Consider the following 14,010-nt stretch of genomic DNA (forward strand, 5'->3'; position numbering starts at 1 on the left):
ACATAGACAATTCATTAGGTGAAAACGAAAAAAAAAAAAACACAAACATAAAAACATTCCAACTTGAGATTACAGCATACCGCACCACAATCCACAAAGAAACCCGAGTTGACAAAGGGCCTAGTATATGAAGAGGAGTATAAGAGGCAGGAGGACATCCTACATTCCAAGAGAGCCTGAAGTCACTTCCCTCACAGCCTAGATGTCTACACGAATACATGGGTTCCACATCTATACCACCTCCCCCCAGTTCATCCCAGCCCACATGTGAGATTAAAAGCCTCCCACTGCCTCATTTCTTTAATTTTAATTAAAGACAATCACCCGGATTCCTTTTTTTTTTTTCTTTTGAATTCAAGTGCTGCACACAGCAACATAAATGTCTATAACACAAATTACAGAAGTTTCATTACTGGCCCACCAAGATGGAGAAAGAAAACCATACACACCAGTAAGAGCAGAGAATTTTCTCACTCTGGAGGTCTCTAACCTTATTGGAAGTCCAAGGTTTAATATATTTATCCTGATTAAAGCATTGGTTGTCCCTAGTAATCCAGTCACAAATCCACCTCTAGGCCCATCAAGTAACTATCCCTGCCCTCGATTTTTCTGAGAAGCATCTCTTCCTATAAGATAGTGACTCCTAACCAAGTAGCACTTCAACCGCTCTCCAGGCCAGCTGCCAATCTGCCACCACCTGAGGCCACCCTCCCAAAGTGTGCAGCAGCCATGCAGACATGGCAAACCCTGAGAGTGGGGAGAGTGTCCTTCAGAGAATATAATAGGTTTTGTACTTACAAGTGTGCCTGCTTAATAGGGGGAAAATTGACATCTTCAAAAGGGGAAAAATTATCATCCTCAATAAGCAGTAATCATGAACCATGAAAGCTGAAAAAGACCATGGAAATTTTCTGACTTAACCCCTAATTTCCTAGATGAGAAAACCAAGGCATAGACAGGTCAAGTAGGTACGTAGCAGAAAGACATTAAACCACTGCATTAACTGTTCTATGCATCAAGATAATAGGAATTTATAACAATCAATTAAATGTGTACAGCACTTATAGTTTCAAAGGCCCCTCAAATGAATTCTTCCACTTAAGCCTTACAATAGTGTTAAGCTGGCCTTACTCCATCTTCATCACTTTATAGCTGTGTGTTTTGCAGTAAGTTATTTAGCCTCCCTGTGCCTCACCTGTAAAATGGGGATAATAATATTAGCTACTTCATAGGGCTATTGGGAGATTCATGAGTTGATATACGGAAAATGCTTAAAGCAGAAGAACTTAGACATAAGAAGCACCCAATAAATACTAGCCATCATCATCATCATCATCATCATCCTTACTAGCCCGGACTAGGAATTATTGTCTCTATTTTATAAATGAGGTGAGTTACCCCCCCCCAAAAAAAATCATAGTTGTAAATTGCAAAGCCAAACTAGAAACCAAGCTTCTGCCTCCAAATCTAGTACTCTCTCCCTTGGAACCACTCACTATCTAAGTAGGACTTGTAGTTTCATTTGCTATGGCCCAAAAGAAATACTGCTCCAAAATAGGTACCTAAGTCAAGAATACTCCCTAACAGGCCCTGGCTGGTTGGCTCAGCGGTAGAGCGTTGGCCTGGCGTGCGGGGGACCCGGGTTCGATTCCCGGCCAGGGCACATAGGAGAAGCGCCCATTTGCTTCTCCACCCCCCCCCCTCCTTCCTCTCTGTCTCTCTCTTCCCCTCCCGCAGCCAAGGCTCCATTGGAGCAAAGATGGCCTGGGCGCTGGGGATGGTTCCTTGGCCTCTGCCCCAGGCGCTAGAGTGGCTCTGGTCGAGGCAGAGCTACGCCTCGGAGGGGCAGAGCATCGCCCCTGGTGGGTGTGCCGGGTGGATCCCGGTCGGGGGCATGCGGGAGTCTGTCTGACTGTCTCTCCCTGTTTCCAGCTTCAGAAAAATACAAAAAAAAAAAAAGAATACTCCCTAACAAACAGCTTACTCATCTGACAAGATCTGACCCAATACTCCACCAATAATAAATACACACATACAGGAATAAGGCAAAAGTAGATTTACAGTTGTTCATATGGAAAAAATAACAAATAATAATACAAGAGTAAGCTGTTTTGCATACTCACAACTGTAAACCTACTTTTGTGCCCCCTTGTATATGCATACACACACACGTACATATACATACTAGAAAAAGACAAGTGGAAAAAAAGGGAAGAGATCTCTAAGTGGTTTAAATGTTTGAAGAAATTGTTGCCAACTATTCAGAAATAGGATGTATTTCTTAAAGCTCACGGCATGTCATCTGTTGGCCAGCTCCTGTTCTTGGGCCCCTTTGTTTCTGTGCTTCATCTTCCTGTGGGTTCTGGCCACCCAGCAATCCACAGCTGGCAAGGCCACCTTCTCCACGGAGGAGAAGGATTCAGACCTTGCCCACCACGCTGTGTGTAATGTGAAATGCAGAATCTGGGTTCAGACAGCAAAGACAAGGTCAAAGCTTTTACATTGCCACTCAGGTCCCCTGCCCATCAATCAATTCATTTGTAAAAGAAAAGGTTAAAAAAAATAAAAAAAACTTTGCCTTTTCCTTAACAGGTGGCATCTTAAAATACCCACAGAGATGCACCCCCCCCCCCAGCTATATTTCCTTCCTTACAAATATATATTTTGAGCTCAGAACCATTCGTTCACCACGTATAAATAAAGTCAAGGCTACTTAATACCAAGTGACATGAAAAACCATAGGGAAGAGTTCCTGTTTGTCCCTTTCTTTCCTCCCATTTACCATAAAGCATGCAGCTGCCTCTAACAAGGCAACAGCTCTCTCCAAACCCCTGCTTTGAGTGTCACAACAGTTCCTTTCCCAGGTCAACTATTTCAACTTCTGGGCAAAACTGTTTTAACTCCAAGTCAACTGTTTTAACTCCTAAACTTTCTGAATGTTTAGACTTCAACTATCTGTTTAAAATGATAAATATATCCTAGGCAAATGTAGAATGTGTTTTTCAATTACAGAAAACTTCACTTTTGTTTTAAACTCTTTGGAAATTCAGAGTTAATATTTTTCTTGGTTTACACGGAGAGAGACATGCTTGAAGAAATTTCATCAACTCAATTATAGCTTTAGGGCAAGGATTCTAAAGAAGGCAGTGGGGTAGTAAATGAGGAAAAACATCCCCCACTGGGAAGCCTCCACATGCTATATAGTTTGTACCTGTCCTTGTGTAGTGACAATTTTACAATGTTTGATCTATTCTGAATTGCAAACATTAATATAGAGAGAAGGCCCTTCATTGGAATAGGAGGAGAAATGCAGAAGCATGGCATCATGACTGTCACATCCAACTTCAACTCAAAAGATTTACATTTAATTTATAAGCATTTTAGTATTTACTATGTGCCAGAAGCTGGACACATGGAAATGACAGTTCTGTCTCCAAGGTGCTCAGTGAGTTGTAAACAGAGATATAAATGAAAAGATTACAATGTAATATGGTGAGTGCAATAATATAAGTAAGCACAAGGACAATGCTGGGAAGATGCTGAGAGTGCACAGATTAATCGTGTGCAGAGAGCAAAGGGAGATGCTGAAGAAACCTGCTTGGGATACTGCACAGGGTCACTGTGCAGAGAGCAGGGATAAGCATGGAAGACTTCATGGAGGTGGGTGGTAGCATCTAAGCTGGATTTTAAAGGATAAGTAAGTGTTTTCCAGGTTCAAGGAAAAGGACTCATTACAAAGAGAGGGCACAGCATGAAAAAGCATGAAGCATGAAACAAAGTAATATGGTAAGGAAATGAGAGGCAGTTCAGCTTTATGGTATTAGAAAACATGACCAAAGTAAGTAGAAACTCATGAGTGTAAACAGTCTTTTATGCTATGATCTTAACAGAATAGCAAATTTGTTTCTTTAAACAAATTTTTTAGTGCTTTCATGCAAGCTATATTGTCAAGATCAAATTAAGAAACTATTTCTAAAAACATTATTTTAGTAGCACTGATCATTCATTTATGCACTCATCATTATAGCCAATACATATTTACTAAGGGCCACCATTAATACTATACTATAATACTGTTACAGACATGTTTTCTAACTGATAAACTCCCACAGTAAGAACTACTTACTTATTAGCATTTAATATAGTATTTGCCATACACTGAGCTAGCATTTTATACCCATCTGCAATAAATCAGCAAGGTAGGTCTTGTTTATTTCACAGAAGAGAAAGCTTAGAAAAAAAGTTGAGTGACTTGAACCAGGCCATAGAGCAAGGTGATGTTGACAAGATTCCAACTGAGGGCTGGTTCCAAAGCCTCTATTCTTTGCATTGCATCACACAACCTCAAAGCATTCCTACTAGAAGTCCAGTAGAAGAGAGAAGACTAAAAGACAAACACTTAAAATATAAGGCAGTACAAGATCAATGTCACAATGTTGTGTGAGTAAACTAGAGGAAGAGTCATTTCTGGTTAGAGTGACCAAGGAAGGCATCCAAGAAAAGTTGGTTTTACTGGAAGGGTGAGATTTCAGTAGGTAGACACGAGGGCTTGGTAGGGAGAAAGGGGTATTCCATGAACAGCACTTAGACCTCAGACTCTGGTAACCACTGACGTTCAGATTCTTATTCCATCATTCACCAGGTGCAGCCCTGGGGCAAGTCACTGAATCTCCTACACCTCACTTTCTTCATCAGCAAAATGGGATAACAACAATAATTCCTATTGAGGTTAGTTATAAGATATGGAAATAATCTTCATAGAGTATTTAGTACTATTATAACTAGTACATAGTAAGCCCAAGACAAACAGCAAAATGTTATAGTACAGTACATGCATTTAAAAAATGGCAAAAAGTTCAGCCAGGCCTCCAATTCTCTTAAAGTAAAATGAGAAACACGGTTAAAATGACAAAATTGATGCCAAGATTGAGAACCAAGTTAATGTTCACCTGGGAAGCTGGTCTCTATTCATTAGGCAGTATGGAATCAATCATTAGAGGAAAGAAGCCATATTCATAACATTCTGAGATCTCCTTTGGGAGCCCCAGCCCCTCCCCCTGGCATCTGGCTTAATTTATGGCCGCTTCAGAAGAAGCATGAGGCCCTAGGGACTGGTTCAAGCCAGGTCTACAGGAAAACAGATACTGTCACTCATCAACTTCTAACACCTACAAGACTTTTTTCTTTCTCCCTCTATACTGTGCCTTCCCTCCTAAGCACATAGGTAATGGCTACAATATAGATAATTATAAACCCCATTTCCCTGGGAGACTGTCTTGATTCACAAAGATTAAATAAAATTTCTAGGAACCAACATGGGTAGTTTGAGTCACTATTTATTACTCTTTTAAACTTGGTAATACCTGGCTTTTCCTTATTTTTAAGCTAACATCATTCCTATAATGTGGCTATTCAGTTATTTAATATATATCAACACATTATAATGAAAATTTTGGTGGTAATGGTTATGTTCACTTATCTTGATTGTGATGGTTTCACAGGTATATATGTCAAAACTTTCCAAATGTATTCCTTAAACATGTGCTGTTTATTATCCCGTATATGTCAATTAAACCTCAATAAGGCTTTTAAAAATATAATGAAAGTTTAGTAATTCAAGTAATTGTGTTTTTTTGTTTTCTGAATTTTTATGAGTTTATGTGAGCCAGACTGATGACATATGCTGGTAAGCAAAATTTCAAATGCTCCCCAGTAATTCATGCAACTGTCAAAAAGTATAAAATTGTTAATAATATATAATGCTCTTATTGTGAAGGTAAATACATATTCATAAGATTAAAATATGGTGCATATATTGTCTTACTTCTAAAAATATTTATGACAGGTGATTAAATAGAAATGTATATGCAGGCTGGTAAAACTTTGATGAATAGGACATTTTTTAAAAATAGGGATACACCAATGTTCATAGCAGCATTACTTGCAATTACCAAAATGTGGAAGCAAGCCAAGTGTCCACTGACAAATGGATGAATAAACAAAATGTAGTCTATACATACAGTGGCCTAAAAAGGAAGGAAATTCTGATAATGCTACATGGATAAACCGTTAAGACATTATAGTAAGTGAAATTATCCAGTCACAAAAGGACAAATACTGTATGATTCCACTTATACTAAGTACCTAAAGTAGTCATATAGAGTCTGGGGGGGTGGGGGTGGGGATATTGTTTAATGGGTAAAAAGTTTAAACTTTGCAAGATACAAAGAGTTCTCTGGCCCTAGCCGGTTGGCTCAGCGGTAGAGCGTCGGCCCAGTGTGTAGAAGTCCCAGGTTCGATTCCCAGCCAGGGCACACAGGAGAAGCGTCCACCTGCTTCTCCACCCTTCCCTTTCTATCATTCTCTTTCTTTCCCGCAGCCAAGGCTCCACTGGAGCAAAGCTGGCCTGGGCACTGAGGATGGCTCCATGGCCTCCGCCTCAGGCACAAGAATGGTTCTGACTAAAGCGGAGCAATGCCCCAGAGGAGCTGAGCATTGCCCCCTGGTGGGCATGCCAGGTGGATCTGGGTCAGGCGCATGCAAGAGTCTGTCTGCCTGCCTCCCCCATGCTTCTCACTTCAGAAAAATACAATACACACACACACACACACAAAGAGTTCTCTGGAAGGATAGTAGTGACGGTTGCATAAAAATGTGAATGTATGTACACTTAAGAATGGTTAAGATGGTAAATTTTATGAGGTATGTATTTACAATTAGAGGTGAGAGAGTTCCTACATGTTATTGTAAAAATTAGTAAAAGTGTCATTTAAAAAAATCTTTTGGGCCTGACCAGGTGGTAGTGCAGTGGATAGAGCGTCGGACTGGGATGCAGAGGACCCAGGTTCGAGACCCCAAGGTCACCAGCTTGAATGTGGGGTCATCTGGTTTAAGCAAAAAGCCCACTAGCTTGAACCCAAGCTGGCTCCAGCAAGGGGTTACTGGGTCTGCTGAAGGCCCGCGGTCAAGGCACATATGAGAAAGCAATCAATGAACAACTAAGGTGTTGCAACGCGCAATGAAAAACTAATGATTGATGCTTCTCATCTCTCTCTGTTCCTGTCTGTCTGTCCCTGTCTATCCCTTTCTCTCTCTCTGGGGAAAAAAAAAAAAAAAAAAAAATCTTTTGGCCCTGGCCAATTAGCTTAAGTCAGTTAAGGGAATCGTCCAGAAACAAGGTTGCAGGTTTGATCTCTGGTCAGGGTACACACAGCAACAGCTCAATGTTCCTGTCTATCTCTCTTTCCCTGCCTCTCTCTGGGAAACAAAAAAAAATGTCTTTTGCCCTGACTGGATAGCTCAGATGGTTACAGCACCATCTCCATATGCAAAGGTTGTGGGTTCAATCCCTAGTCAGGGCCCATTCAGGAACAAATCAATGTTCCTGTATCTCTCTCTCTAAAAACAATAAATAAGTTTAAAATTTTAATCTTTTTAAGTACTCTCATTATTTATATTTAAAGCAAACGACTTCTGAGGTAACTTTCCCAGATTCCCCAACAGACCAATTCAATAGAGCAGTGGTCCCCAACCTTTTTTGGACCACAGGCTGGTTTAATGTCAGAAAATATTTTCACGGACCAGCCTTTAGGGTGGGACGGATAAATGTATCACGTGACCGAGACAAGCGTCAAGAGTGAGTCTTAGACGGATGTAACAGAGGGAATCTGGTCATTTTTTAAAAATAAAACATCACTCAAACTTAAATATAAATAAAACAGAAATAATGTAAGTTATTTATTCTTTCTCTGCAGACTGGTACCAAATGGCCCATGGACCGGTACCGGTCTGCAGCCCGGGGGTTGGAAACCACTGATCTAGAGTATAAGGTAAGCATCTTCCCATGAAGCGAACCATGTTCTGGAAGGAGAACCATAAAGATGCCACTGGCAGCCCACATGTACCTGGAATGAACGGTGGGAATTTATGAGTCAGGGGCTGGGCATCTGCTGATTTTCAAAGGGTGTGTACCCTACCTATCAGGGCCAGGTCACACTCTGAATACTTCATAGCAGAGAATGATCAGAGCTTGTCCAGCCTTTCCATCTATGTGGTGTGTGTCAATGTAGACATAACTAACTACCTGATGGGCTTCTCCAAAGGAAATTTCAGTTTTCATTTCCCAAGAGAATGCCTAGAACTGGAAAAGCTGAAGACTCCTTGGAACACTGTTTCTAATCATTGCTTCTTTGTACAGCATATGGCATCCCCAGTTCCTTGCTTACCTCCTTTCTCTAGGGTCCTTCAACTCTGACATATAGGAGACTTGAAATTTTCCAAGAGCTTGATTTTCTTCTAGTTCACCTGACTGCAGAGTCCTATTTTCCCTGAGCAAGGGAAGAGGAGCCTTCAATCATCTCACAGGAAAATGATAGCATCTGCTTGGGGATTCCAGTGAGATATTTTACTGCAGCTTTTCACAAACTGATTATATTTAAAGTTCCCTTGGGGAGTGGGGGCAAGGAGGAAAGAATCTTCAGAACAGACCTTCTTTGGCATGAGTAAAGAACCACTCAGACCTCCCAAGGGAACAAGTTGTTTAAATAGGAACAATTCACATTCCCAAATGCATGTGCACACACAATATGTCTAGAGTTTTAAATTTCATCCCCTGCTCTGAAAGGGTTAAATTGTTCCAGGCAAAGACCTGAGGCTTTTCTATCAAAACGCTCCATAAGGAAATCACAAAATTTCCCTTCTCAGCTCTGTGGTGCACACCCACTGTTGTTCTAAGACACTAAAAAAAAAAAAAAAAAAAAAAAGATGAGACCCCTAATGTTCTGCAGAAAGACAATTTAACTGCTCAGCACACAATGCCATTCTGTTTCAGATGATTTCTCCTGGAATATTTGCATGAACTGTCAATCTCAACCTTTTCAGGGACTGTACAGGACAAGAGCTGGGACTGTATACAGTGATATGTACCCACCCAAATACCACCCAGATGATCACCTCTGGTAACCATACACCTACCTTTCAATGCTCCAATCCCAAAAGAACCTAACAGACCTCGGGTTGTGACCACGAATCAGACCAGGGTTGTCAAGAGTTTCCAGAGATTAATGTATATGAAAGAGCTTTGTAAATTGGAAAGAATCATGTAAAAGCACTAAGAATATTATGCTCTAGAGTCAGACATTAGCAAGGCATGAACTTTCAAAGGAATCTGAACACCCACAAACCAAAAACAATGATGGTTTTTAAGAAGGCTGCTACAAGACAGGCTAAGGAGGCAAGCCCCTCATAAAACCACATGCGGCAGGGTTGGGGCTGCAGTCTCAGAAGTCCTTCAGAGCACAGGCAAGCAGGTGGTTTAAAGGGAAGGAGGCAAAAACCACGGGATAGACAGGGTCCCACAAAGTCCATTTAGAGCCCACTTGATTCAAACTACTCTGACTGAAAAGCAGGACCCAAGACTGGTAAGATACATAGAGAATGATAGCATCAACAATTATGCAGTTTACCTGTTCCTCTTACAGGTCTTAGAGCAGTGATTTTCAACTGGTGTGCCACAATTTTTAGAACATGCAATGCCTAACTATCTAGATATTTTCCCTTAGACTGTCAAATAAAAAAAAAATGACAACAGCCAACACAATAATAGCCATCCAGTATTAATGAATCAAAATTATACCCACTCCTTTTGTCAGATTAGCAAAAAAAGATATTTTTTGGTGTGCCGCAAAATTTTAGTTATTACTTTATGTGTGCCATCAGATGAAAAAAGGTGAAAATCACTGGTCTAGACGGTTTAAGTGACTAGCCCAAGACACATTTCACCATTACTGGAGAAATTTACTAGAACTCAAGTTTCACTCCTAGACTTGTTTCTTATTATTTCATAGCTACTGCTTTGGGAATGAACAGGCAACACAGCCTTACAAGTCAGCAAGAGGGAAAGTTGGCTAACAGGGGCAGATTGTGCTATTACTAAGCACTTCAAGCACCAGATACTGTGCTAAATCATTTTTACATACAATCTCACTGAATCCCAACAACTACCTTAGTAAATGCACATTATTTTACAGGTAAGGAAACTGAAGGCTCAGACAAGTCATGTAAACTCAGTGGTCCCCAACCTTTTTTGGGCCATGGACCGGTTTAATGTCAGAAAATATTATCACAGACCGGCCTTTAGGGTGGGACGGATAAATGCACAAAATAAAATTATGCGACCAGTGTAAAAACTTTGGTATTTTTAAATATAACTGTCAAACTTATGAGACAAGCGTCAAGAGTGAGTCTTAGACGGATGTAACAGAGGGAATCTGGTCATTTTTTAAAAATAAAACATCGTTTAGACTTAAATATAAATAAAACGGAAATAATGTAAGTTATTTATTCTTTCTCTGCGGACCGGTATCAAATGGCCCAGGACCGGTATCGGTCCGTGGCCCAGGGGTTGGGGACCACTGCTGTAACTGGACCAAGGTGCAAGACAAGCAAGTGGCAGAACTGAGATTTAAACCTAGATCCCTTAGACTCAAATACTTGTGCTCTTAATAATCAGACCAAAATAGCAATTTTCTTTTTTATCTTGGCATTTTTAAGAGAAGACTGGCAGCACTATGAGTCCCAGGTAACACATAAAAAGGTGAAAGTCAGAATTCTGACAAGGGCTTCCAGCTAATGGAACAGCAGAGCTAACCCAGAACCCAAGTGCTTTGTCTCCAAGGTCTATGCTCTTCCACTGAGACCATGGGGCTCTAGAATGTTAGCTCTAAGTAGGAGGGGACTTTTATCTTGTTGACAGCTACATCGCCACTCCCAGAACACATAGAAGGCCTTAAAAATAAAATAGTTGATGAATAAAGGAATGGAGTCAATTTGCTGTGTGACCTTGGGGGGAGAGGGGCCTTTCTATCCTTGCTAAAACTGTTTCTTCAGGCAGCAAATAGAGAATGAAATAATCTTCACCTCCAGGGTGGATATGAGAATTAAATAATATAAATCTTATAAAGTACTTGGGGCAGGCTAGGGCATTATGTACACCCAAAATTTATCATTACCATATTATTACTATTATTCATTCATTGACAAATTCTGGCTTCCTAAAGATTTTTCCCCCTACTGTGGTCAGATGATGTTTCACAGTAAATATGAATAAAGAATTGGGAATTGGTAACCTGCTTCAAGTTTCAGATCTACCACCGCCAGCTGTGTGACCTTGGACAAGCCTCTTAATTTTTCTGTACTCTCCTCAGCTATAAAATGAGGGACTAAACCATTCAAATAAGTTTCATAAGCATTGAGAAGGTATTGGGCACCTTCTCTGAGTAAGACATCATGCTCGGCCACCTATAAAATCTATGAATAGTATTAATGGAAAACTATCACAGCAAACCAAAACAGTCACTTTTCTTGTGGCAAGGTGAAGGAAAAATCCCAAATAGCCAACTTCATTACATTATCGCAATGAGCAATGTTTGTAAATACCCAAAGTGTTTAATTTTGAGACACTCATGAGAAATCAGACCTTCACGATTAAGAAATCAGCAGATATGATTCTATTAATACCTATCAGCCCTGAACCTTCCAAAAAATAAACATGTAAAATCATTTTGCACCTTAGTCAAATGGCATGCTTTGGGAGAGAAATCTGGGAAAGTCAAAGTTATTCATGCTCCTTACAGCAACAGTTAAGAATAGAATGTGTTAAAAAAAAAAAAAAAAAAAAAAAAAAAAAAAAAAAAGACATATCTGGTTAAAACTGCAGGGTTGGAAGGGAGGGGTTCCAGAGTAGAATATAGTGCATCTGGACGGGACACAGAGGTAGTGACCTATTGTTTACAAAAACAGGCCTGGATTATGAACAGTGACAAGAGGCCAAGACCTCAATTATAACTCACAACCACACCTCTCCCAATCCCAGTTCAACTGAAGCTATCAATCAGTCAACTCCCCCATCTTCTGTAATAAACCCACCAGTCTTTGCAGCCAAGTGGACAGAAGGTCCCTCAGGGCACCTCCAGCATTGACCAAGCTGATGACATTAAAAAGATCCTACAGGCACAATGGGGACTTCAAACTACCTTCTAAGAAAAAAAGACAGCTGCCCATTTCAAACTCGAACTCTACCCCCACCCTAGACAATCATTAGAGGTGTGACATGGCCCTTCCTAAGTCTTCTGTGATAGGAAAAGATCTCCTTGCATTGGTGCAGGAAAAGAAGGGAGGGGTCCCTCCCTCTGTACTCTGAAACAAAGGAAAACCCAGAGCTCCAACCATGTGGTGTAACATTCAAGGCCACCCACCTCTCCCATTCCTCAGCTGAAGAGGTCTCAATGGGCTAAAGCCACATGGCTCTTTCCAGTCATTGACCAGGAAGGGACTGTGCCTTGCACACACACACATGCTGGGACTCTTTAAACAGGCAGGAACCCCTCCTATTGGAATTGCTGATTTAAAAAGGCTATCTGAAAAGGGGCTTTGATTCACATGCCAAGTCAGGCAGTCCACCCAACATGAAGACAGGTCCTTTGGTTTCTCCAGATCCACATTTTGCTTTACCCTTCTCATTTTTTGCAGAGGTAGTGGGTCGTTAAAAGCATATATTCTGGAGCAGAGGGTGACCACGCAGAAGGGTTAAACAATTATGTCTTTGCAACCTCCAGAATGAGCACCACCCAGCAACCCTAACATCCCAACTCCATTCAGGTTTAGGTAAGGGCAGAGATGGGTGTGCGTGACCTTATCTGTTCTCTGATCTCTGGTTGAATGCAGGGCAACCAGAAACCAGGCATGCACAAGGTGCACCCAAATTGGCTACAGACTTTCTGTGTCTGATTCCATAGCGAATGTCATGTTTGGATATAGTGCATCAGAAAAAAAAAACTGCCTCTACACATTTTCAAGGTTGCCTTTCTCACCCCAGACTCCTCTTCAACCTCTGGAATAAAATCCCTAACACCTGTCAGATTTCAGTAGTCCTTCAAGGAACCTGGCCCAGACAACCAGAGACAAATTGCTGCCTTTTTCTCTCCAAGAACCTCCTTCCCCTCCCCCCACGCTATCCAGCCAGGGGAAAGGGCTGACAAAATAATGCCCAGCCCTACAGAAACAAACCCTAAAAGCCCACTCTGAAAATCCCTTTCAGAGCCTGTAACCCCTGGCACTGCTCATCCTTCAGAGGCTCAGACCCACCTATGAAACCACCTCTGGGGTCAGCCTGCCCCCATCTGCTCCACCCAAAGAAATGAACCTCCAGCAAACCAGGGTGGAAATACCTGCCCCAATGTTCCACAGAACATACCCATTATGCTATTTTCCAAGCCCTTACCTTTGACCTGAGTATCGTATTCTGCTATGATCTCCTTATCCTTTTTGAATTTGGCTGGAGACGTCATGTTTTCCTTCTTTCTTCCAAATTCGAATTGTGAATTGATAGATCCACGGGAAAATCCAACCACCGAAATCAATACCTCCAAGACCGCTTCTCCCAAGGGCAGAAGGGGCCCCCCGCGGTGGTCTCCAGCGCTCCGGGGAGCGCGGACTGCGGGCTGGGCAGGAGGCTACGGCGGGCACATGCAGACGGTGGGCGCTGGGGCCGGGCGCGGCAGCGGCTAGTTCCTGTGCTAGAGCCCGAGCCGCAGGCTTAGCATTAGCCGGGAGAACTGCAGCGCCCGGAGGCTGGCCTGGGGTCTGACATCAACGACACAGGCGGGGAGTGCAAGTCCTTCCGCACAACATGGTGTGGAGGGTGCGGGGGTGTGGACGCGCCCAGCTGTGTCCCCTGGAGGGAGTGGGTGCCTATTGGGGTGCCGGGGGAGGGCTGGGCGTGCTTCGCGGTTTTTTGTTGTACAGGCTCGAAGATGCTGCAAATCAAATCCCAAACCGGAGCCGCAGCAGCACGGACTGGATCGGAAGTCGTTTGCTCTGGTTCACTTGCCTGTAAATGCAGGGAAAAGGGGAGGGGGAGATCAGCCCCCGCACAGATCCTAGTCGCTGCGGGGGTGGGGTAAGAGACGACGTTCACAGCCCGACCCCAGCCCATTCATCTCTAACCAACGC

At 42.1% G+C, this 14,010-nt stretch overlaps 1 protein-coding gene across 6 annotated transcripts in view; it reads right to left on the reverse strand.

Moving 5' to 3' along the window:
* Positions 1–14,010, reverse strand: part of SRGAP2 (SLIT-ROBO Rho GTPase activating protein 2) — a 275,486-nt gene that overhangs the window by 259,650 nt on the left and 1,826 nt on the right. For all 6 annotated transcript variants that reach the window (XM_066361906.1, XM_066361905.1, XM_066361907.1 and 3 more), the window contains exon 2: positions 13,280–13,888. In XM_066361906.1, the coding sequence (XP_066218003.1) occupies positions 13,280–13,346 (67 nt within the window). In that variant the 5' untranslated portion in view covers positions 13,347–13,888. The remainder of the gene's footprint in view (positions 1–13,279; positions 13,889–14,010) is intronic.

The sequence above is a fragment of the Saccopteryx leptura genome, chromosome 2 (genome assembly GCF_036850995.1).
Source record: "Saccopteryx leptura isolate mSacLep1 chromosome 2, mSacLep1_pri_phased_curated, whole genome shotgun sequence".
Taxonomy (NCBI): Eukaryota; Metazoa; Chordata; class Mammalia; order Chiroptera; family Emballonuridae; genus Saccopteryx; species Saccopteryx leptura.